Raw genomic sequence first — 26785 nt, 5'->3', positions numbered from 1 at the left:
TAGGAGGACAGCTTAAAATTTAAGTTTTATTAGATAACAACCAAAAGCACTTCAAATTTAACTTATTTACATAACATCATGAGTCTTTTCATCAGAACCTCAGTTCTAATTCAACTGGTCAGTTCAGGGCCGGCCTTTGCATGGTCCTTTTGTTGCAAGCTGGGACACTGTGCATATGGACAGTATAGTATCTATTTCTCAGCCTCTCCAGATATGTTAAAAATGTTAGCTCTGCAGCCTAAATGCTCAAAAATATGAGTGTTGTTGGCTATGGTTCAACTACTTGATACAATAAGAGGGCTCAGGTAAACAGTGCATTAAATTGATAACAGAAAATTTATTTAGGCGTGTTTTAAAAAATTCAGCTCTGATTTAACCAAGTTACCCCAGGTAGTCAGACATAATCTTTGTCAGTAAAGGCATCCACCCTTTCTGAACTGAATCTTTCGGAGAGTACATACTCTCCCTAGGTTTCTCACGAACTTTAAAATCATCCTTTAATTAATGCTTTTAGCACCCTTGTGGCCTTGTTATGCATTTTATTTTCTTAGTTCCAAAGGTTCTCAATGAAAATACATGTTGCCTAGCAGGCATTTATGTTTTCTTACAGAAGAGCTGCTTGTCTATTCATGATACGAAACAAAGGTTAATTAGGATGATGGTTAAGATAGCCCAGACTTCTCCCAAACAATTTCAGTTGGCAGCTCTCCACTTACCTCTTCCTATAACCCAAGAAGCTTAAATGGTTAGTCTTCTTCATGAGGTAAAAATATCTAGGTAAAAACAGTCAAAGAATATTCAGAGTAGTTTCCCAGAAAGACATTGTTAGAAAAGCTCCCTATTTAGGGCTCTCCTAGAATACAATTGGGAGGGTCCATCCCTACAACCTTTCTGAAGGTCACCATAAAGCTTAACTGTAACCTTTGACTCACAGGTCACTTTTGGGAATTTTTGCAAATGAAAAATCATAGATGTGCACAAAACTTGGATGTGAAAGCTTATGAATGTCTGTATTACAGCAATGTTTATCATTCAAATTTGGGAAAAACTCTTTCCAAATATAGATCAACCATGGAGTATCCATATAATGTAATTCTACAGAGATTTTGAAAAGTTTTAATACAATATTTAAAGATATAAACATATTTATGATTTAGTATTGCACAAATAAGTACATAATACATAGCATGTCTAGAATTATCTCAATTTTCTAAAAAGTATATTTGACTAAAAATAAACCTCAAAAGTGAACACTAATTACCTCTAGATGGTACAATAGGACGAATTTAAATTTTCTCTTTTGTACTTTCCTGAATTTTAGTAGTTTTATATTTTCTACACTAAATATGTCCTGCTTTTGTATTAGAACACAAAGTGCTTTCCTCATTCTTTCCTCTTATCAGCATGAATATAATCTTCATATATGTAGGACTAACTAATTACTAGTTTAACAGGAAATAAAAAAGATTAGTGAACATAAAGTTAACTTACTATAGAGATTTGCCATTAACTTCTTATAATTAAATAAATTCCTCCTCTGGGTAGATTCTCTACCAACTAGCTCCAATTTCTACTAGTTGATCCTTTTTCTGAAGCAGTTCAATGATTCCTAGTAAATCCAAATGAAAATTCAAGGAAGACAAGGAAATAAAATGTGCAAAGGAAGCTGGCCTTGGTGGTACCCAGAGAGGTGGAAACCATGAATATGAATGGATGGAGCTATTGGACAAAAGGATAATGGGAGAGGGAAATGCTATTCAAATGGCAGCTGCCAGCTCTCTCTCCACATTGTCATCCCCTCTGTCTGTCCCCTTTCAGGGCTGATTCCCACTCCACAGGAACGCTGTGGTCTCACACTCCAGGAGCACGGACGATAAAAGGCCACTGTGCTGAAAGCTTGTGCCTCATAGAATAACGACAGGTCTCAAAGTGCTTAAGAATACGTGTTGCTACTTTTCATGTTAATCACAGCATTTGCCAAGCTCCTCCCCAGTCTCCTGGGAGGTACAAGGGTGAACATTATTTAATTGGTTTTGGGAATCTTCTGAGCTGTGCTAGACCATTAATTAGAGAGGATGTTGGAATTAAGTGTGTGATATGTATATCGGGGAGGGAAAGGCTGGTTATGCTACGGTCTTGGAAAACCATTTGCAAATGCCCCTTTGGACGAACTTAAGAGAAAGTAGGAGAAAATTAGAACTTCTTACTAGAAAAGCTTAAGACACCCATACCCTAAGTCTTTGTTCAAGTACCTAATCTCTTTGAATACAAATACCTCTTAACAATGCATAAATTATTTACTCTTAATGTCAGAATTTTCTCATCTGGACCAGCAGAGAAAACCCTGATTTGTAGTATCAGGATCTCTACTCACATGTTACAGCCATAGATAAAGAAGACAAGCGGTACTGTGCTGGGGCACATGCACCAGTAAAGGGGGCAGGTGCTCAGCACTAGCAGCAGTTGTTAATGTAGGGAGAAAGACCCAAATTGCTGGATCTTTTGATTTTTCTAGAATAACTGGTAATCCAGATTTTTATGTAAAACTGTATTTTTACAGGTTGACAACTAAAAAGGAAAAATTGATGCTTTCTGTGAATAAGCAAAACATCTCTAAGAGCCAAAACAGGTGTGTGGAATGCCAGTTTGCAACCTCTGATTCAAAAGAACAAGACCTTAACATAGGTTTACAAAGTACATGTTACTAAATTTACCCACATATGCATAAATTACCATCCAATACATAGACTAGAAAAGAATCTTAAGTTTAATTCTAAACTGCCTGACCAATTTACCCTAACCAGGTTCCTCTGTTTTCCTCCTTATATTAAAATAGGAATCATATACTAAGGTTTTACAATTTATATATTTTTACCCAGGGACTTAAAAGTGCAAATGAATTTGTTTTTATACTTCAGAGACACTGCTAATGACATTTCTATTATGTATGAAAAAACAGAGGAACAGAGAAAAATCAATAGAAGCCAGAGGATGAGGCTGGAAGCCAAGTGATTCAACAATCAAATAAGATCCTTCTCTAAAGGCTGACTAAGAATGCAGGCCTATTGAGCACGTAAGCTTATGAAGCAAGTCATCATGTAAATGAATTACTATTCTTATAGTCTCAGCAAGATGAACTCAGGTCCTCATTTAGAACACACAGAAATAAAATGTCAGGCTAAGACATCTATCTTTAATAACTGGATATTAATCACATCTAATCCAATGTACATTTCCATACATGCCATTTATTAATTTGCTTTCCATACATGCCATTTCTGGTTAGAATGATAACATCCGGTTTGTGAGGGAAATGAGTCATACCATCTACTCTTCTACCTTCTGAGGGACAAGGTAAAGCAGGAAATCAATGGCTTTTGTATGTGTGTTTGTATAGGTACAGGAAAACAGTATATTCTAGGGCTGAAGAAGCTCAACATTGGGGCACCATTTTTCTAGATACTGTCTGTAATTTTCAGAACTGTCTTATACTGGATTGTATTATAATTTTGCCATTAAATTTTATGTTGAAATGATTTATAATACATAATATCATCAATGTTTATGAATTTTTCACTTAAAAAAATCAGCCTTTCAATCAGTCATACACAAAAGCAACCTCAAGTTAAATGTCTATTTTTCACACTGACTTAACTGCATCTTGTTTTTAAATGCTGGGGCATACTTGACCAGACTTAGGAACTACTGAGAACTTCCAAATAATGGTTGAAAAATCACTGCTAAAGTGAATATACCAGAAACCAGAAATCCAGAGCAGAGGGGCCACATTTCCTTTGAGTCTGGTTCACCTTCTTTACTTTCTATGTATGTCTCAAATTCCTTGAACTGGAACAAAACTGTGACTTACCTTCAAGGTATCTTGTGAGATGCACAGTTCCTCTGCAAAGCTGCCCTATTATGCAACCCCAATTGCAGAAAGCACAAGCAGGGGTCCTTTCTTGACAGATGAAAAAATCCTTATTTAAAGCTCCAGTTACAGCAATAGGACCTTTAAAAATGTGCTGTTTTTGAGATGAAGAAGTCTTTTGAGCAAAGTAATATACTTCCAGCATGAAAAAGTGTCAGAGGATTGACAGGACAACATTTTGGATTTTTGCTTGAGCAAAAGAGAAGTTGCTGGGTGAAAGGAAATTGAAAAACCTTGTTGCTCTTTCGGGGAGAGTGCCCTCAACAAAAAGGACAAATACTGGAATAAAACCCCGTTTGTCCTTCACTCCTGTGCCACCAGTTCAGCTACCTTATTTCTTCCAAATATATGCCATCCCTCTCCCTACCAATTGGACAGATCTCCAGTTTCCAGTCATGCTTTGCTAAGCACGGGGCTGCAAGCTCTACTCTCATATTTCACTGCCTGCTATCAGATCAATTGAGATGGTGAGAGAATTCTCCATTTCAAACCCCAAACAAGCAGGTTCAGCCACACAGGACCTAGAACTATCTTGGTGGAGTCACTAATTATTGTCCTCTACATAATATAAAAACAAACAATATTTATATATTCAAATTCCACTATCTCTTCCTTATTCAAAGGGTCATTTGGGAACTGAATCACCCTTCACCTTTTCCCAAAGTCTAGGGACTAGACAGTTATCTCTTTAACTTATGATCCTACCTGCAGCATTTTACCTATGAGAAACACAAGAACTATAATATGTCCCATACTGGATCAAAGGGAAGCACTGGATATAATTTTAAAAAACAAAACATCCTGTAGCCAACTGAGGACTGCTGGCGAAAACTCTAGTCAAGAAAGGACTAAATACATAGCAGGTGTCCCACTCCTTGCCAGGTACACAGCCATCAGCCAATCAGAAAGAGGCTCTTACTGCCTTTAGAATATTTCTTAACTCAGCCTCTACCAGGCAGGCACTCCTGAGGGGTCAAAGCCTTTGTCAGGTGGCCTCCAAACCCTCAGTCCATCAGGATACCAAAACTAAATTCTTACAGACGGGCTTCTTTAGTCTTTGGAAAGAGTATCACAGGGTAGTAGGCACGAATCATCTTTCTAGTTAGTACTTAACCTAAACTTTGTGACAAAGTCTTCCACTATCTTGTGTGAGCTGATCAATCTCTTCAGAGAATCAGAAGTGTTGACCCCATTGTTTCCCAATTCAGGGCAGTGGCAGCCAGACTCCAGCCATCTAAATCTTCAGAAATAAAGAGCCTGGGATGACTAAATTGAACAGTGAACCTGATGTATGTGTGGAGCCTAAGAACCAACAGGAAAAAGGAGGGTAGAGAGAGGAAGAAGTAAAAAAAAAAAGTGAATTTATCTTTTCTTTACAAGATATATTTAACTTAAGGAAAAAAATCAACCACAAATGTCAAACCTAGCAATTTCCTATCTCGTTTTTATCATTCTCTCCATCCTTTCCAATTCAGAGCCAAAGTGCCTACAAGCCCAAGACAAGACCTTCAACTTCTCTCAAATTAACAAGGTATCATAAGTGAAAATGAAAGTGGAGGCGATCCAGGCCCAGCAGACTGCTGCTCCTTACTCTGGGATGGGGGTGCTGGCCTGGCAGGTGGTCCCGCTTTCTCTGTCCAGCAGCCCTGACCTGGGCCCAGCAGCCTGTCAGCTCCCCTTCATCTCTATCTCTTCTCTCTGTTTATTTTACCCCAGATGCTGGCTTAATCTTGCTTGACATGGTGATTAGACCCCTCTGAAATTTGGCTGTCCATGTCCTGACCGGTGTGGCTCAGCTGGCTGGGCATCATCCCACAAGACAAAAGGTCGCCCATTTGATTTCCCGGTCAGGGCACATGCCTGTGTTGCGGGTTCACCAGGCAGGGTGCACATGCAAGGCAACCAATTGATGTTTCTCTCTCAGGTCAATGTTTCTCTCCCTCTCTTTCTCCCTCCGTTTCCCTCTCTCTACAAATACATAAATAAATACAATATAAAATAAAAACAAAATATAAAATAAAACAAAATAAAATAAAATTTGGCTGTCCAGTGGCACCAGAATCATAGAATCACTGAGGTTGTGGACCCTGCGATGTACTCCAAGATCCCCTTAGGACATCATCCTCCCCACCCCCGTCCATTGCTGGGAACAATGGAGGCTGCCAGCTCTCACCTGAGTGCCTCTCCAGGACTTACTTATAGAGAGGCACCTGGCTGACGGGCATCATCTGCTGGGGTTCGGACCGCTCACATCCAATGACTGACTGATGGAGGAACATACACAAAGGCCTGGCCCCCTTGCCTTAGTGGCGTCCCAGTTCCAGGGTCCCCACTCATCTTCTTCCTCTGCCCAATTCTCCTACCTAATGTAAAAACCTGCTGCTCTCATTTCCCTGTGAGGCATTGTGGTCATCAGTGGTCCCCAATAAACCTCCTACATGCAAATCTCAGCATCTCAGTATCTGCTTCCTGGAGAACTAAGCTGCAATCATCAGAAACAAGGTACAAATTCCTTCACTATCCTTTGCTGCACTTTAAATTCATACATTGTTTGTTGACATTCCTGACCTTTGCATCAACAACATTCAGACTTTGGTATTGAGCAGATGCATGGGGACCTGGCCAGGCTGCCCACGAGTCCAGTTATAACAACTAGACTATAGGATTTGTGCCACAATTTTAATACGTGCAGTCCTCCTTCACTTTTGCATGATTCTTGATATACATGTATTTCACTAACCATAGTTTAGTTAAATAACACCAGTCCCACAACAGCCCGCTCAGATTTCAGTTACCACAGTATATTAGTAATTGCATGAAATAAGAAGTCAGCCCATAGCTCTTCAGTCCACAAATCACTATGTAAATAGCAGGTGTGGCATCTTGACTGGTGACCAATCACATTGCTTTTTTCCCAGCCTGTCAGTGATCAGTCACTGCACACGGGAGCAGTACAAGCAAGAGCTGGTATGATGCTTGGGCCCTGGGGGTTGGAAAGGTAGAGGAAGGACAGCCAGAAAGCAGGACCCACTTGGCTAGACGGCGGTTACTGGCAGACCTTTCCTCGAGGGTCAGTGTCTTGAAAGACACAGGGTCTTGGAAGGGTACTCGGTATGTTAATCCATCCACCTTCAAACACAGGAAACTTGGACAAATATCAGGCCCATGTGTTAGTTTCCTATGGCGTTGTAACAAATTACCCCAAACTTAGTGGCTGGAAAGAACACAAATTTATTATCTTTCAGTTTGTAGGTCAGAAATCTAAAATGGGTGGCAGGGCTGTGTTCCTTCTGGAGGCTCCAGGGGAGAACCCATTTCCTCTCCTTTTCCAGCTTCTAGAGGCTGTCCTCATTCCCTGACTCACAGGGAATCACTCTGACCTCTGCTTCAATCCTTGCATTTCCTCACTCTCACCCATCTGCCACTTCCTTCTAAAGCACTCTGTGATTACAGTGGCCCCACCCTGATAATCCAGGATAATCACTCATCTCAGTATCTTCTACTGAATCACCTGTGCTAAATCTCTGTGGCCACGTCAGGTAACACATTCACAGGTTCTTGGGATTATAACACGGACGTGCTGGGAGATCCATTAGTCTGCCTACTGGCCCCACTGGGCTTTTCCAAATGACCGTGCTCTCCTGGAGAGTGACTCTCATTTGGCTACTGGAAAGGAAAAGGTGTCTGCAAACATCTGCGTCTCTATCTGGACCCCTTGGGAGAGGGCAAGAATAAAGAAATGATTTCGACTGGTTCCTGGCCCTGAGTCAGCTTTGCCCAAGTGGCTGCTCAAGCCTCTAGTCCCTAGATATATTCCACATCAAAAAGGACACTTTCCAGTAAGTCTGGCATTCAGTCTCCCTCCTTGGATACTCTCAGCTCTCACTGGCATATCGGAGGTGTTGACAAGTCCTGCAGTAAGAAATCTCTTTAACTTGTTTAACCCTGAGTTTTGCAATTTATGTATGTATGTATATATGTATGTATGTATGTATTTACTTATTCTTTTTCAACTCCTCGCCCAAGGATGTTTATTGATTTTAGAGAGGAAGAAAGACAGAGAGAGAGCTCTGTTGCCTCCTGCAGGTGCCTCGATCAAGGATCGGACCTGCAACCTAGGTACGTACCCTGACTGAGAAACAAACCTGCAACCTTTTGGTGGATGGGGTGGCGCTTGATTAACTGAGCCACCTGGCCAGGGCTGAAATTTATTTTTCACATAACATTTCATGGGACACTGTGGAAATGCTGCACAGTTGTGCAGGAAGTCGCACAGCTCCCAGGCTCCTCTTGAGAGGCGATTGTGGGAAGTACCCCTGCTGTGAATGAGCAGTTGTCTCGCACCGGCCCTCAGGTGCACTTTGACAAACCCAGAACCTGCCTGGTGGCTCACATGCACAAAGTATGTGAAGTGACATATTCTTCATGTGTCTCGGTTCCGCCTGCCTGAAGACTCATTTACTGAAGAGCAGGGTTGTTTTTTGTTTGGTTTTGCTTTGTTTTGTTTTCTTTCTTTCTCTCTTTTTCCTCTCCTTGACTCTGGATCTCAAACTAAAGGGGGTAAAAACTACCAGGAAATAACAAGTCACCAAACACATTCATGAGCTTTGCTTCCCTCTCTTTCCTGTTAAATCAAATACTTGGGCAGCCTGCCACATGAAAACTAAAACATTATCTTCTTTCAGCAAAAGGGCTGCCATTGTCAAAATTGAGAAGAGTGCACTCATGGTCTTATCACTGGTATGTTCCAGGAGGAGCCCAGAAGCTCTACTGCAGGAGAGGTTTCATCCACTGGAGTCTTTTTCAGGAATCACTAAAAGTCTTGGAGGAACCACAGAATCTCAGCATCAGAAAAAACTGAGAGACTGCTCATTTGATTTTCTCCCAAATGCCGGGATATTCCATCAATATCCCTAAATAAGAAGCATTTCATGTATGTTTCACACATTTTACAAGCACCATCTTTCTTTCAATTACTACTCAACTGAAAAAATCCTGGTCCAAGGGGCCTGGGTAACTTGCCAAGCCTAGGCCAGGCTATGTCCCTCTTCCTGTGTCTGAGATGAGATGTCTTTTCTCACCACATTTTTCATTAATAACAATAGCAAATATTATCACATGCCTACCATATGGTAGACACTGTGCCAGGCCTTTTAATTATGTCATCTTATTTCATCTTGACCACTGCCCTGTGATGATTTAATATTGCTACTTTATAGACAAACACACAAAACTATTTACTAAGTGTTTTACTGTATTTACTAATATGATTTATTGAGTGTTTTCCCCATTTCAGACACTAAAGTGTTAATCTAAGCACTTTATATTTTTACTATCATATCTATGAGTAGATGTTATGGTTCCTTCTCACACATGAAGAAACTGAGTCTTTCACACATGGTAAGAAATGCACCCACAGTCACGTCGCTAGTATGAGGCAGGGCTGGGATCCACACCCCCAAGTATCTTTTATCATCCTTCACTCCTTCCTTCTCCCTGTTGTCTTCTCAGTCGGATGGGTACTCTGCGTATCTCTGAATTTGCAGAGCACTTATTCATCATCCCACTCTTGTTACTTGTCAGACTCGGCACAGTGCTTACTTTCTCCTCACCGGGCATCTCCTTACTGTGCATCCTTTAGCATGCTGTTCATCATATACATTCTATAAACATAAACAGTTTTAGAATTAAACTTACAGCAATATGGACTGGCAAGAAAACCTATGTCTCATAAAGGGTTTCCATGTCTCAGTTTATTCCTTGGTCATACTGAGGAGCAGCTACCCAATGGCATCTAGCACAGGCATTAAACTGAGCAGTCTGTCCTTGGTGAGCGCGACAGCTACCGTGGGAGCAAGCGACTGTTAACACTGAACCCCCTCAGATCCACTGGCAAGGCCAAGGTTGAAGGAATCTCTGAGTTAGAGTCGAACCTCCAACATCTAGCAAAGTGCTCAACCACTATCTTTTAAATAAGGACCAATTACAAACACATGTCCTAGAGATTCAGCATTTAGAAACTATAACCTCCTTTACCTCTAAAGTAATTCTGAGAATTCATCTAGGAGAAGTTTTAGGTTCTTCAAGTAGTCATAGTGGATAATGACAAATTATTTTTTCTTTTGAGATGTATTTGGCAAGCTGATGAATTTGCCTTTTTTTAATCCTCCCCTGAGGGTATGTTTAACTGATTATAGAGAGAGAGAGAGTAAGGGGGGAGAGAAAGAAAGAGAGAAAGAAGCATGTTCCGGTTGTCTCCTGTGCGTGCCCCGACAGGGGATCAAAACCACAACCTTTTGGTGTATGGGACACTGCTCCAACCAGCTGAGCCACCTGGCCAGGGCTATTTTTTTTTTTTTAAAGAATTCAAAGTTACTTGCTGGAAGGTTAAGAAGAGAGTACCAATAGAAAGCTGTGAACTGGCTCCAGCCAAGAGCCCCACATCATTTTGGGAAATCAAAGGAATACATTTGGGATATATGACAACCTTGGTAATATGCGCTCAGGACATTGGAATCCTGTGAACAATTTGTGAAGAAACTACTTCACCTATATCATAATAAATACCTTTCAGCTAAAGCAGTGGTTTTCAACCAGGATGCTGCAGCACACTGATATGCTGCAAGAATTTTTAAAACATGCAATATCTGACTATTTAGTCTGGGGCACTGACCTCTTTTCCCTCTGGTTATTAAATTTAAAAAAAAGACAATAGCCAACATAACAATAGCCATCTAGTGTGAATGAATCAAAATTATAGTGCACTACAGAATTTAGTAATTAGTTTATGTATGCCATGAGGAAAAAAATTTAAAAATCACTGAGCTAAAGAATGCTGTCTTTGTACTTAATCTCTTGAACTCTCAATACTAAATGTTGATATGCTGTGTTTAATTAAATTTGCTACCAAGACAATTCTTTGTAGACAGAGGAACAACACTAGCATGGATGCTTAAAACAATACAGTAAATTACCTGGTCTAAATATATAAAGAAAATGAAAACAGAACCCAGCAAGTATATTTCCCAAGGTCAAATAACTCATTAGAACAGAACCAAGGTATCATAAGCCTCCAATCCTTCCACACTCCAGGGAAAGCAAACGACTCCAGTTCCAGTTGCTCTGTGGTGGCTGCCAGTCTGCTACCTGAATGAGCGCTGTGATCAGTCAGAGACGTCTGGCATAACATTATGATAAGAGTGGTGGTACATGTACTGCTTGTCTGCATCTCTCCAGCATATCATGCCACTCTATCCAAGTCTACACAATCCAAACTGCCCAGTGACTAATACAAATGTGTGTATTTTGGTCATGTTCATTATTCACATAACAGATAAATGTATCCATTGAGTGAAAATACATACGTACACATACACATTAAGAGAGACTGAGTTTTGTGGTTATAATGCCAAGCCTTAATGTGTGCTATAGGAAGAAAGAAAGGGAGAGAGGGTGGACAGGAGGGAGGGAGGGGTGGAGTGAGGGAAGAAAGGAGGGAGAGATGACACACTTCAAGTTTCCCCAATTTAAAGAAACAGCAAATAAAATTATCAACCCAGTGAGTTTATATAACACCTTTAAGGGATAATATGCACTTGACGAATACCTTTAGTTTCCCTTCAATGGAATTTTAAGACATCTCCTGAAAAGAATAAACACTGTAATTTCAAGTGACTCATTTCCCGAGAGCAAGAAGTTTAGTATTTCATTGGAACAAACTTTGGGGAAACTCATCTGAGTACTTCTGCACCTGAAGATGCCATGTTGAAACTGCTCTATCCCCTCTTCTTATTGCACGATGCTCTGGTCCTGCCCACATGCTGTCTGTGCGTAGGATTCCCCCAGCTGACTTGAATTAGGAGCCACGCCCACTGGGATGCTCAGGGTGCTGCTGTGCAGACTTTGGCAAGCCCGGCTCTCGGCTCTTCTTACAGGATCAGCCATGCTTTTTCCTCACTCTGCCACAGAAGCCAAGAGTGAATTCCATCCGTGCCCTGGAATCATATTTGCCTGGTCCTCTCTGTCTGGTCAAGCTGCAGGGACTCATAAACAGCGTGCAGCAAGTAAACTGGCTTCATAGCAAGGGAAAGGGCCTTGCTCTCCACAGGCAGAAAAACGGACCTGAGTGTGTTTAACTTATTTTGTCAGAAGCCAAAGAAGTCTTTAAAATCTTTCTTGAGAAAGCTGTTTTCGTGAGGTCACTGTTGTGATGTTATTAGGTAACAAATTTTCTTCTCTATTAAAAAAATGACATAGACATTTATTTTACACTTCAATAACAGTTAAATCAGGCAGACCTTAATTTTGTGTGGACCTTTCCAAGTTATATGACATTCTGCAGCCTTGGTTCCTCAAAACTGTATAACTGGATCTTGCAGGATTTTTTTGGTGATAAAATGAAATAATGTCTGAAAACTTAGTAACACTGTGCTTGATGTGTGGTTAATGATAGTGTATTATTAGCCCTGGATGATACTAAAGGATCTTCTACATGCTGGAATAAATTCCATGGGTTCTGTTTTTTAAAGAAAGCAAATGACAGTATCTTTCTACCAAAATAGATTTCTTATAAGGAAAGTATGCTTTTAAAAGAGACACCAAATTAATCCTTTCTCTTCTTATTTGTATAGCCTTGAAAACAATTTTTGAACTTTTTTATTTCAACAGTACCTCTTCTTCTACTCCTCAGAAAAAACAAAACAAAACAAAACATTAGAAAGCTGCCTATGACTGACATCTCCAATTCTCTTCAAATAAATTTCTAAAAATCTTTGCTAGGTATCTACACTGTATTACTAACATGCCATCCCAGGCCCCAAGTCAACTCATACCAATGCCAACACATTTTGATTGCTGGACTCTTTTTTCCAAACAGATCAGTGTAGAGACGGGCTAGCTGTTCATAAAACTACTTCCTCTTCTTCTCAGACACATGGCTGGACCAAATTTTCTGGAACCCCTTGCACTTAGCTGTGACTATGTGACTAAGTTCCCACCAGTAGGATGGAAAAGGAAGTGATGTGTGCTCCTAGCCCAGATAATGCTCCTATGGACACCCCTCCAGCTCTTGCCATTTTGCCCCAGCTTGTTGAAGATAAACGCTAAAACCTACCACACAGAAGATGGCAGAGCCACAAGATAGAAAGCATCTGTGTCCCTGATCACTGCTTAAAAGAAAGCCAAGAATCTCAGGTGAGGAGTCAAAAAAAAAAAAGGTAAACGATTTTATTACCAGGGGTTCAGAACAGCCTAGTTATGTTAGAGGCTGTACTGTCGGACAGCCTCCAACGGTAAGTCGAATGCTGGACCACTCTGTATGCATGCAACACCACCCCTGAAAGAGGACAATCCCAATTTTTATTCTCTTCATTCACTTCTCTTGGGAACACAAATGAGATTTGGCTCTGGGGCCATCCATATGGCCCTTTTCACACATTTGTACTCTTAAAGGAAAAATACCAAGTCTGCAAAATGGATAATCCCAGAAAGACATGTCTTAATATTTCATTATTTATATTTGGGCACACAAAGCTATCCTGGCTTTGAATTTTACTATCCAACTTATGAAGGAGCCCTTCAGGAAAACAAACATACAAAAAATGGTATCTCAACGTAGAGTAAAACCACAGGCCACTTCCTTGGGTTTCCACATTTAGGCGTATAGCCCTTGCAGGGGAACAGCAAATGAACCCCAGGACTATGTGGAAGTCCAGTGCACGTTTCATTTTGCTTATGGCACTGGGTCAATATGACAGAATAGCTAGTTTTTTCTGTTCTGACTAAATTGGGGGGGAATCATGCTTACAATAGTTTTCCCAAAAGTTCCTCTGTACAAATCATAGGAAACGCAGGACTAAATCTGGGCAGGGGCTCTGGAAATGTCAAGGCAGTCTGTCCACACCGAACGTCTCTGAGAATGCCAACATGTGTGACCACACTTTTCCCCACTTTGAGCCATGATGAAGAAATGCTATCCCAATCCAGCTGAACTTATGAACTCCATTCTGTCACTCAACATGAGAAAATTCAACAAGTCCTTACAGACGGCTTGCCAAGGAACTGCCCATTGGTAATGTGACATCCGCCTCCAAGGAGGAAGGTTACATGATGCAGTCCCGCCACCCCTATGGCAGTGGTAGGGGCATTACATCAGTAAGGAAGTTGCTGGGGTCTTTGCCCAAGAAATCCCACAGGGCTCTCTTCTTGAAGGTTCACAGGAAAAATTTCTCCCTGGACTCAATACCAAGAAAAGCGTTGCTTCTACTGAGGATTTAGCTTTGTTACTGGTTTGTTTTATCTTTTGGATACTGTGGTTACTTTAACAGACCATGTTTCCTCTTCGCTTCTAGACAGAAGATTTGCCACCATCTGCAATGATGACAGTGAGCATGAGGACATGCATCCTTGGGCTCTGACTGTACCCCTGACTTCATTTTGTTTGTTTGCACTGGTTTTCCCTCTGCTCTTATTTAACTATTTTTTATTCTCTTGTGTACATGTTATAAGCTGCTTCAAATCCTTTTGGAAATAAAATAGGTTATTACTGCATAGACATACACAGTGGATTTTACACCAAAACTTTTACAATCCTAGATCCTGTAACAATACAATGTGGCCTCAGACAAACCTAAGTGTGAATCCTGATTCTTTGGCTTTCCAGCTGTGTGATCTTGGGCAAGTCATTTAATATTTCCAAGCTTTCATTTCCTCCTCTTTAAAACGAGGATAATGGTATCTACATTATATAGTGGCTGTGAGAAGTAAAGATAATTTGTATAAAGAGTTGGTTCTTCGTAACTATTAAGTAAATACTATCCTTTATTATTATTCATAATCATACAAGTTGTTACCAAAGAATACCTAAAGGCAATGTCTGGAAGACACAGGGCCATGGACACATAGAAAATATCATGTGACTATGAAGACAGAGATCAGAGTGCACTATCTACAAGTCAAGGAACACCAAGGATCAGCCATAAGCCAGAAGAAGTGAGGAAAGATTCCCCCTCAAAGGGTTTGTAGGAAACATGGTCCTAATGACTTTGATTACAGCCTTCTGAGAGAATAGATTTCCATTGCTTTAAGCACCCAGTTTGTGGAAACTTTTTTACAGTGGTTCTAGGAAACAAATACCTCCAGCAATTCCTTTTCCTGGACACCACCCCCAAACTCAGACATTGCTCAAACACTAAAAAAATCCTAAAATTTGGAGCATGTGAGTCTTCTGTCAGTCTAAAAAAAGCTCACTTAAATTTTTCTGTAATAATGCCTTTTTTTTATTCTTCATAAATGGCAAGAAACCTTATGACCACATACAAGCTGACAGTAGTTGAAAGAAGACACTGTCCTTATCGATGTAATGGTGGCAACCCTTTTTAAAAATATTTATCCTAGACAAGTGGACATCACTCCACTCTTGTTACTTCCTTCTAGACTCTGGGTGCTCGCCAATGTGGTCTGGGGAGAAATTCACAACTACTCAGTGGTATAGAGGATTATTCTGGTAGGTGATATCTTTCATTGCCTCAATCTGAAAAACACTATCCTTTCAGAAATGAAAGCCCCATTAGGGTTTGAATCCACCAAGAGAAACTATAATGGGACAAACACGTAAACAGAAGCTGTTCTGTGAATTCCAAAACTGAGAGTAGGTTTTACTGATGGTTTGTATTTATTTATTGAAACACATTCTATCATGTTAAATTTCTTTTTATCCAGGATCACTTTCTAAGACCTCAAATTACTCCCATGTAGGAAGTTACTATGTGTATAATCTAAAGCTGGGCTATAAAATAGAATGAAGGGTAAATTTGTCCAAAGTGTCTTCCTAAAGATAAGCTGATGAAATGACAACTATTAGGAACATCTAATACAAAGAAGTGGCAATGTTGTGGCGAGGGGGAAAGGTCTTATACCTCTCAGCAATTTTTCATCACAGGTTAATACCCAAATGTGAGAACCCTAAGAAGTCACATGCAGTCTTTTATTCAATGATCAGTTAGTGTCTTAGGTAAGAGATACCATGGAAACAAAACTCAGTATGACACATTTTTTTAAAAATCCTCAACTGAGAATATGTTTATTGACTTTAGAGAAAGAGGAAGGGGGATGAGAGAGAGAGAGAGAAACATCAGTCAGTTGCCTCCCAAATGCCCCCTGACTAGGGATTGATGCCATAACCCAGACACGTGCCCTGATCGGGAATTGAACCCATAACTGTTTTTGTGTACAGGATGATGCTCCAACTAACCGAGCCACCCAACCAGGGCAAGACATTCCTTGCCTGGAGGGAAAGATAGGTGAATCAACCAGACAATATAAAACTATGTGTTACCACTAGAGTAAAGGTTCTCATGACCTACCCAGCCTCAGGGAATCCCAAAGAACAACAAGGGGAGTAAGAGAAGCACTGAATGGATACTTGAGCTGCCATCTACCGTTCTGTGAACTCAACTATCCCCAACACCTGACTCTCTCCTCCCCAAGTCCCTATGCCAAAATAATTAAACCACAAAATAACTTCACTGTTATAGATACGTGGCTTCCTTATCTTCTTTTAGTCACCCAACAAATAATTATTGAGTACCTACCATGTTCCAGGTGCCTTCTAATCCAGGTCTGGTGACCCCTTTATCCTGGGCCTCATATTCATGAAGGGTTTATAATGTAGATCTTTTACATTCTTGTCAAGTGACATTATATATACAGTCACAGAGATTTACTTACAGAATTAAACTTCAAAGCATATTACAATTTTTATAATCCAGTTTTGGCAATTAAATATATATATATATAAGTCCCCAAGCTTCCACTCTGCATATTACCAATGGAAGTGATCTAGGTCTCCCTGATCTCTCTGAGGTCTGCTGGGTGCTCAAGAGGGAGCAGCAAACAAGCCAGTTGTTGCACTTGCATTCATAAAACTTAGTGTTTAGTGTGGAGACAGATATCAAATAAGAACACACACCAAATTGATACCTATAGTTACTGCCTGGGAGGACAGTGGCATCAGGTGAGACTCAGCTGGTAAGCCAAGCTTTCATTTTATTTGAAGTGTTTGAATTTTTACAGTATGGACATATCCATGTTTTACTTATGTAGTCATTATGCATTTCTACAACAGGTACACCACTGAGAGAAGAAGAGCCAAGAAGGGGACCACAGGAGACGCAAGTCCAATGTGTGACCAAGGAGAATGAGAGAAATGCCAAGTTGTTAGAGCTCAGGGTCGGTCTGGGGCTAACACAGCTGCATGCAACTTCATGGTGACTGTTGTCTCCATGTCCTGTGGAAAGCACTGCCAGACAGGGGCACAAGGCTTCCCACCTCTGAGCTCTCTACTGGCTTTAATCACTTTCTGACCCCAAATGGAGTGATTTACTCTCATGTAAATCACTGAGTAACATAGATGATCAACACATTACTCTCAAATGCTGGTTTGAAACTTGCCTCTCCATGGACAGCAAAAAATCTTACCAGAAGATGCCAAATGTTCCTGAGCTGAATCACAGTCATCATGTCTAGACTGAAATGTCTCATATCTGTTTTGTGAAATGAGTTGTGCCCTGCCCATTACTGTTAACCATGTAATATCCATAGACTTCCCACAGTTCCACTGACAATAGGGCAGCCCCTTAAAATCATCTTTCCCTCTGAGGAAAGCTTGACCACGTGTAAAAAATCTCAAGACATGCTAGAGAAATAAGAACAGATATCATGGAAACATTAGCCGTATCTACACATAACTTGCCAAAGACAGACTGGTCAGTTGTGACAAATTTTCCCTACACAGTCATTCTTTTCAATTTTCTAATTATATTTTGAGATATTTTCTGATGGTATGGATTTTACAGAACAGAGGTATGACTAATGCCGGATCACCCAGTAATGCTTCTGATCAGAGACATTATGTGTGAGCATACGTGTATGTGTGTGCACTGTTTTGTTATAATATAGTAGGTTCCCTCTTTGGGGTGTGCACAGTTGTTAGGGACATGTACACAAGTAAAGCCAGTGCAGAGAAATGCAATTCAATGTGCCTCTGCATGAGGTGCATGGTTAACAGAAGAAAAGCTTCCTGCAGAGAACTTCATATCTGAGTTCTGCTCTAAGAGATCAATGGGAGCTGGCATGGTAAATATGATTGTCAAGTAAAATAGGGGAAACCCAGTTAAATTTGAATTTCAAATAAACAACAAATGATTTTGTAGGTACATCCCAAATATTGCATGGCTGTTCCAATTTTTATTTGCTAAATTAGGCAATCCTAATGGTAGGAGAGGCGAAGATTTGCATTCAATCATCTTTTCTTCTTTGTCATGAATATTGTCAACCTCAGCATCAATTAACATTTATAGGCCATAGTGAATGAGGTCCATATTCTAGGGAAGACCCATCCATTACCCCTGCTACTGAACACACTCAGAACATGTCTGCTTCTTCAATCATGACTCCTTGAGATTCTAGAATGTATCCTATTCCTCCATCTTCAAAATCTAGTGCATGACTGGCATGTGCTAAGTGCTAGAAATACAGTTGTGAACAAATGAGGATATGATGTGGAATGACTATAAAAGGAGGAAATTTGGAGTGAAGGAAATAAATGGACAAAATTGTAATGGCAGAAAATACATGAACTTAAAGATGTTTAACAACAGCTATTAGTTAGAAGTTTTGTGACGTACATATAAGAAGGTCTGGCCCTCAAAGGTGCTTTACACTTTATCGAGGCTGTGTGTGTATAATGACAAATATATATGTCTATTTATATTAACCCATGTATTTTTAAATGAAAAGTTGCAAGAATAGTACATTGAACTTCTGTGTAGTCTGTGTTATGCATATCAACTGTATTGGAACTGAGTGTTAGATAAAATTCACATTTCCTTTTGAAGTATATACTCTAGAATTGAAATGTTTAAATAAAGTAGTATTGGTCCCACTGAAGATATAGAATAATTTTTCATTTTTAATGTACCTTATTTTAAAAATAGTTTGACTTATTAAATAAAGAAATGCTTGCTGAAAACCTGAGTAAATAAAAATATAAAAATAAAAATCACCCATTATTTTTCCAGTCAGAAATGACAAAATAGTTGTAGCATATATCTTTGTAGATGCTTTCTGCACTCACATCCATATTTTTAAATATATAACATATGTAAATATATAACAAATATGGTATTAGACTCTATATACTACTATATAAGCTTATTTTTAGGCTACAAAGTAAATCTATTCAAGTGAACAAATATGTTCCTGCAACATAATTTTTAATGGTTGTACAGAAATTTTAACTGATGAATTACTTAACCAAGTACCTCTTGCTAAACATTTCAATTGCTTTTCATTTTCTGCTGTGAAAAACTTCCTGACAGCTAAGTGTTTAAAGCCATTCATGAGTTTCTCTTGAGCATAAATTCCTAGTAAGAGAAATACTGAGTCAACGATTATGTACATTTTTAAGGCTTCTGATACATATCACCATTTTGCTGTATACAAAGTTAGTGTCAACTTATATGAAAGATCCCTTTTTCCCCAATTATTTTTCCAAGTTAGTCATTCCACAAAATCTTTGAAATCAGAATTTAGAGAGAGAGAGAGAGAGAGAGAGAGAGAGAGAGAGAGAGGGAGGGAGAGAATATAGAGTAAAAACATATGTAGTAAGTTTTCTTTTCATTGGAAACCTATCTAAAAATCAGGATTTTAAGAAATTTCACTTGTTCACAATTAGCCTTTGGTACAGTCAACAGCTTTAAACAATAACAATTTCAGCCAAATTTTCAAGAAAAGTCTGCCATGCTTGTGGAACTATGGTTACTTACAATTCTAAAATGACTTTATTAAAAATTAATGCATTTTTTAAGATAATTAAGCTAGCCTTATTTAATGACATTCCACTTCACATTCCTGGAGAAAGGAATCCATTTGCCTAGACCATAACCAGAAGAAGGGTATTTGATCAAACAAAGGGAAAATCAAAAGTGGTGGCTAGCCATCATTACCACAGAGATATTGATCCAGGTGTAAAGTAGCTTTGCTAAAATGGGTAACCACCTACTCATACACCTCCTCAATGAAAAACAAACTGCAACAAACAAACCTTTACAGTGTCAAGAATCTCCAAAGAAGGAAAGATAGCCAAACGGAGGTTTTAAAATACTGTCTGAACCATATCTAAAAGTAAAATAAATCTATGATACTATAAGAAAGAAGTTAATGAAGCAGAAAAATATTCCTCAATATATAACTGCTGGGAGGACTTCTATGAAATATATCAGAGGTATATGAAATGCTAAGCAGGGCTGAAAGTGCTGGCTCGGTTTTAAGTAAAAGAAAGGATAGTCGGAGAATATCAACAGTTTCTAAAAGAAACAAAAAACCAGGCTGGCTTAGTCCTACTATTTGATAAGTGCCATGATCAACTGACCAACTCTATTTTTTTATCTTTTTTGAGACCTAGAAAAATAAAATAAAAAGAGAAAATATCCAAGTATAGAAGACTAATTTAACAAGATTAGCCTTACCATCAAATAGTCATAGTCATTTAGTCAATGCCTATGATTAACTTGATGAGACAACATGTCTGGCTATAAGGCCAGGTACAAAAACGAATTTTCTTGGAGGATTGCTTTCTCTTATGTAATCGAGTTGGGTGATGCTCTGCATCAGTCTTATTATGACGATTCTATAGCACTGGGATGGAATTTCCAAAGTCAGTGGAGTCATCTAAAAAAAAAAAAAAAGAAAGAACGAACGAAAAAGACTGACAGGTAAAGGGGCTGAAACCCTGAGAACTATAAAATAACAAATAAGAAGACTCCTCCCCGCTGAAGATATTCAGGTGTATAAAAGGCACACAAATGCATACTGAAGCCCTAAACCATTGTCGTGAACTGTGAGTCTTGTGAATCTCTTGGCTCGGAAGAAAAATGAACACCACGCCTGATGTGATTCGGAAGTGTTTGTGGCCTGTGTGCCTTGTGAGTCTGTTCATCACTGGCATCCTCTCTGTGGACTGCACCTTGTTGCACATTCACCTGCGTAGAGTCATCTGGCAAAACCTGAGACTTCTGAGCACTATGAGCAATTCATTTCCTGCAGAGTGTCTAAGGGAAAGGAAAGCTTTTGAGTTGCCCCAAGAGATCCTGTCATATACCCAGCCTCTGAAAAGAGGCATCAAAGAAGCCTTCTATGAAATGTCCATGCTGGCCTTCAACATCTTCACTCCATCCACCTTCCAACCCACTTGGGAAGAGAAACACCTGGAACAAATCCAAACCGGACTTGATCAGCAATTGCAGTATCTGGAACAATGCTTGGAAGAAGAGAAGGAAAATGAAGACAAGAAAGATAGGGAAGAGGATGAAAGGAAACACCCAGGAGCTATGATGCTCCAGCTGACCCATCTAGAACTGAGGAGATATTTCCACAGGGTAGTCAGTTTCCTGAAAGATAAGAAATACAGTCGCTGTGCCTGGGAGATCGTCCGAGTGGAAATCAGAAGATGTTTCTACTACTTTCAGAAATTCACAGCACTACTCAGTGGGAAATAAGGTAGATGGTTAAAATTAAAATTCCATTTCTCTCCAAATCTCCTTCCCTTTTGCCTTCTTTTTAAGAATTACTGTGCTATCTGTTAAGCCTGCTCTTGGCTAGATTGGTGGTAGTTTATGTAACGTTTACTCTCTCTAAAGTTTGGCCTGGCAATATCAGCCGCATTCACCTCTCTAAGAGAGGTAAAACCAACTGTATCCAGGGTGACCAAGAGTCTTGTTACAAAGCCCTAAAGACAGTTTTAACGGAATAAGATTCCCTCTCCATCTTGTACTCTGTTCCTCTTTCCTTTTGCTATTTTGTATTTGCTTTGAACCTCACCTTTGAACTCTATTACCAAGCCAAGCACTAGAGAATAAGGATCAGAGAATGTTTCAAAATGTAACACCTCAAAGACTTAACCCTCTTGCTGCCAAGGTTTGTTAGTCTTAAATTCATCCTGTTTAAAGAACTTACACAAGCTTCCATGGAGTAAAAAACCCTCCTTTTCTCCCCCTGCTTGCAAAGAAAAAAAAAAAAGTTGACATTTCTGGCCCATTTGTTTCTCAGCTTGATTTGTTTAAAATGATACAAATTTTGTAAGATGGTATTTTATTATTTTAAGAGAGTGAAGATCCACTCTTTCATACTGGATAGTTGAATTAGATGATTATTAAGCTCCTGTTCAGCCTTTGAGAGCCTCTGTTTCTAATGCAGAGGGCACTGTTCATTCCCAATTCATCTTGTTTGGTTTGTACATTCAAGGGCATGAAAAATTATGCAGAAAAATGCAGTAGCTGCCTTCACTGTTTTGTGTGTCCTAAATGAAATGCCTGCAGTCGCCCTACAGGAGAGTTTTACATTGGATTTTCCCAATTAGAAGATCACTTTGTCTGTTAAGTGAAATAGTTATTCTAATAACACAAGACACTTTAATATAATTTATCTTTTAAAAAGTTATTTTGTACCCAGATTATCTAGATTAGTTACTTAAATTTTCTCATGTGGTTCCTTATCTGTATTAATTCTTCATTTAGCTGAAATAAATCTCTTATTCATTCTTCTCCAACCCATTTCAGAATCCTCTATCTACCTTCAAGCAAGAGCTGACATTGAGACTGAGGCTACACAAGTTCACAAGAGGGTTTAATGTACCTGGTTCAGCCCCAGGGAGATACCTCCTGCTATTTGTTTTAACAGTATGCTGCTAAAATTGTTCAGATTCAAGATTCATCCAAGTACAGGACTCAAAATGCATAGCCAAACAGAGAAAGTCTTATGATAAAACTAAGGCAACATTCAGTCAAAAAATTAAAAGAAATGATTAAAAGAACAAGAACAAGTTGTGGGTCATGATATGCTGGTTATCAGTGGAAGGATCAGACCATAAAGTGAGTTAGTGTCGTCTATTTAGTAAAAACAACTCATCAACAGTTGTTCTACACGGAAAACAAACAAACAACAGCATTAGAAACTAAAGGAGTTGGGGTATGCAAGCTACTAAGCAAAAAGCATGCACTTGATAATTCCCTTGAACTGAATAATGTCATTGTGTGGCCTCCCTAATAACTCTACTAGGATCATGTCAGTTACTTTAGTAATTTATATTTGCAGTCTTGCCAAATGTTTGCTGTTCAAGAGGGAAGAGAATTGGCACTTCAAGTCAATAAAGATCGTCTGATTGTATGAGCAGGGGCAGATGTCAGAACAGTGTGCTTTTACTGAGAACACCTATGGCCAGAAAAGGGAGAACATGGCCACTGAAAAATAGGTAAGAAGACAAACTGGCATCATCCCTAAGGAAGAAATACAATCAGACAAGGTATATTTCATCTCATGTATGATTAAAGAAATGTAAAAGAAGACACTAAGATACTCCCCTCCCATTCATCTGGCAGAGATGAAAAAGTATGATACTATAGAGTATGAGTGGGGTATAGTGTATTGGAAAAAATCCTTTGTCTATTGTTGGGGAGAGGGTAAACTGGCATATGTTTCCTCCAGCACAACAAGGTGATCTTTTTTTAAAAAAATTGATTTTAGAGAAAGAGAAACATGGATGTGAGAGAGAAACATTGATTGGTTGCTTCCTGCACATGCCCCTGCCAGGTGACCTGAACCCAGAACCGGCCATTATGTGCCCTGACCAGGAAACCAACCCATGACCCTTCAGTGCCACGGATGATGCGCCAGCCAGCTGAGCCATGCAGGCCAGGACAAGGCAATCTTAGCTGCCCTAAAAAGTCAGCAGCTCCCTTGACCCAGCTATCCTATCTTCAGAAATTTATTCCAAGTAATTGCTTAAGATTGTTCACTGGAAACTTTTTTAATAATATTCCTCTTCCCTTTGTTTTCACTGTCACCTCTCTGTATTTTCTATTTCCTACAACAATTGGGGGAGGGATTTTTTTTTTTTAATTCTAAAATTAAAGAAACTTAGTGTCTACTACAATTACCCTGTTTTCCTTACTGGGGTAGCTGGGACCAGCACTGCCCTTTTGCTTTGCTGAAGATGCCTCTGGGCACTTCTTGAGCAACCCAGGTCCTTCTTGCCACTTCTCCCCTGGTACTGCTGCTAAATTTCAAAGGAATCCTTCCTTGGGGATGATTTTCAAAGTGAAGTGTCTGTAAAGTGACTTCAGGTGCTTCAAAGACTTCACTTTTCTGTTGGCCCCACTTGTGCTATCCAGAAGTCACTGGAGAAAGTGCTCTATGTGTCCACCTTCCCGATTTAGCAACCTTCTCTGTTCCCCTTTATTAAGTGTAAGCTCCAAAGTTCTGATAACTAAGGTAAAGGGCGTACTCTTAGAACTGCAGAGCAAAGTTTGCACTTACAATGCCTGAGTGGGTACATAGGTGGCAAGTGTTCAGATGGAAACTTCCTCCTTCCCCTGCCTTGGGGGAAGGATAAAAAGAGTGTAACTGAGTCTCCTTGGAAGAGGGGTTGATTGGGGGTTCCCCCAGAAAAAGCTGGCAACACCGGTGCATGTTCTGTATCAGAAGGTATAGCCACAGGTGCACAGACTCCGCCTCCCCTCACAGCCAGAGAGCCTTTCTGGGCACCATCCGAAAGTGGCTACTTGGTTTTTGCCCTGGTTCCCTAATAAATAACCCACACTCACTAAGAACAAGCACTACGTGTAAGCAGTCTAACTCGTAAAGGGAAGGCAAGGCAATAGGGCCACCTGCAATCTAACAGGCGGACATCCACAGGGAAACTTGGGGCCAGTCGCAAACCACCCGTTCGCAGGGACTTGGATGCGTGAATACTGCCTTGACTGCGTATGCGCCGCGTCTCGCGCGTCCTCCTCTTCTAAATGCGGAGAGCGGGGCTGGGATTTAAACTTGGAGCCCTACGCGAAGTCAGAATGCCACATTCATTCTGGAAGGGGCCCACCTCACCATGATTTCTAGAGAAAGGCTTGAGGTTTCCTTGGTTATTTTCCTCCTCATTCTCTTTAAGGCGCCTCGCCTGCTCTCCAGCCCTTGGAGACTCCCAGATCTCAGACCCTCGGCTTTCTGCCTGTCAGAGGTGCCCTGATTCTGTCCGGCGCCTTTATGCGGAGACTGAAATCCGCCGGAACCCACGCAAGGACACCCTGGCATGGAGCGGAACCTCGCTTCCACTCTCTCGAAAGCAGCACCCCTTTCGGATCTGCGCCCTTTGCGGCGCGCGTGGGATAAGATCTGAGAAATGCGCCCTGGGCCAGAGGCAGCCGAGGAGGCGGGGCAGGAACAACTTTCCCTCCGCCCCGTAGCCGCAAGGCAGGGGTGGGGCAGCCACGCTGGGGTCGGGACCCCGGGCTGGAGCTGGCCGGGGGGCTGGCGTGGGGGGGCGGGAGTGGAGGATTCTAGGGGCTTCTTTCTCGCCCCCAGCCCCGCCAGATGTTGGTAAGGCACACAATAGGGGAAGACGGAGAAACAAAAGGCCATTCGCCGCGATCTCAATCGGCTCTGTCGCGTGGTCCCCGCGGAAAGGACGTCTCGGCGGGATGGGGGGCAGGGTGGTCAGGAGGATGGGTGAAGGAGGGCTCTGAGGAGTTCGGGGTCTCCGGTACCTACTTCTCAGCCCTTTCACCCTTCCGAGAGGAGTCCAAAGGCAGGGAGGAGCAATCAAAGGACAGTGGAAGCGTTTTCACCTTTTTTCTCAGTAGAGGGGAAGGGAGGGGCCGGCATTCCAGATGTTTGACAGTTGTCGGCTCTGGAGTTCAGCAGGGTTGGTAAGTCCTTTACACACCCTTTCGCCCCGAGAAGCACTAACAGTTCAGAGGGCCACCTGGCCGGGAGAGCGGAGTTCCCCTTCGCAGCCCCAAGCCGAGCCTCCTCCTTCGAGATCGAGACGCCCTACACGTTGCCCCCCGGCCCAGGAACACTTTTGTAAAAGTTTGTCTTCCCGCCGCCCACAGCCCAACGCGCACCCTGCAGTCATCTTCGATTCAGGGTGTGTTCGGGGACAGATTCGTACCCCGAAGGTAGATGGATTTTATTGATATAGCCTTTAAAATCAAGGCCCTGGAGCCCAGGAAGGGCGCGCGAGGAGCCGGCCAGAAGCCGAGCCGCGGGCAAGGGTCTGAAGCACATTCCAAGTCCGGAGGCGCGAGGAGGGCGGGCAGGGAAGCGGGGTCGGCCGCCTCCCGCTCCTCCGCCGCCCCCGCCCCCAGGTGTGCCCGGCACCTCCGCCCGCCTGGGCGCGACCGGGAACGAGCGGCAGCCGGGCGGCGCCACCGCCCTCGCTCGGAGCGGGTTCTCACTCACCGTGGGGTTTCACCTTCAGCCCGGGGCCCTGTCGGGTTCCTGCGCAGCCGGGTAAACTGCAGCCGGCGCGGAAGGAAGAGGGTGAGCTCGGGGCAGGAGGGGCGACTCTTACGGATCCACGCCAGGGACTCGGGGACCAGCGAGCGCGCGGGCGAGAGAGCGCTGGGCTCCAGCTGCGGCCGCCGCTGCTCCAAAGTAGCCCCCGCTTGCACTCAAGGCGGCGATCGCGCCGGGGCGCCGGAGGGGACCTCCTGGCGGACGCTGACGGAATGGCAGCTCCGTGGGGGAAATAAGTCAGGTCGCCTTTGGGTCATCTACCCTCAGAAAAGAGAGGTGGGGAGTGGACAATCTACCGGGCTCACAGCCTTAAGAAGACAATGACCTTCTTGGCCAGGGCGGGGAGAAGATACCAGATCAGAAAAGCTACGTTCCGGGTCCACAAGGCCACATTCAAGGCACCATGGGACCTATAGAGAGGGAACCCCTTAATCTTCTCCAAGATGTTCTGACTTAAAAAATCCCATGTTCTGACTGACAAGGGGAGCATTGATCATTGAAAAATACTTT

The 26785-nt window shown here is 41.5% G+C and overlaps 2 protein-coding genes across 4 annotated transcripts in view; one reads left to right on the top strand and one right to left on the bottom strand.

Moving 5' to 3' along the window:
- Window positions 1-26409, bottom strand: part of MOB3B (MOB kinase activator 3B) — a 179994-nt gene extending 153585 nt beyond the window's left edge. For all 3 annotated transcript variants that reach the window (XM_054588081.1, XM_054588071.1, XM_054588090.1), the window contains exon 1: window positions 26219-26409. The gene's annotated coding sequence lies outside the window, so the exon portion shown is untranslated. The remainder of the gene's footprint in view (window positions 1-26218) is intronic.
- IFNK (interferon kappa) lies at window positions 20860-21483 on the top strand. Its single transcript, XM_054588102.1, has one exon. The coding sequence runs from the start codon at window positions 20860-20862 to the stop codon at window positions 21481-21483; it is 624 nt and encodes a 207-aa protein (XP_054444077.1).
- Window positions 26410-26785: the final 376 nt, after the last annotated feature.

Source organism: Pteronotus mesoamericanus, unplaced genomic scaffold, assembly GCF_021234165.1.
Source record: "Pteronotus mesoamericanus isolate MK-2021 breed Mesoamerican mustached bat unplaced genomic scaffold, CSHL_Meso_final contig_124, whole genome shotgun sequence".
Lineage (NCBI taxonomy): Eukaryota > Metazoa > Chordata > Mammalia > Chiroptera > Mormoopidae > Pteronotus > Pteronotus mesoamericanus.
This window is presented reverse-complemented; position numbering and strand designations above follow the sequence as displayed.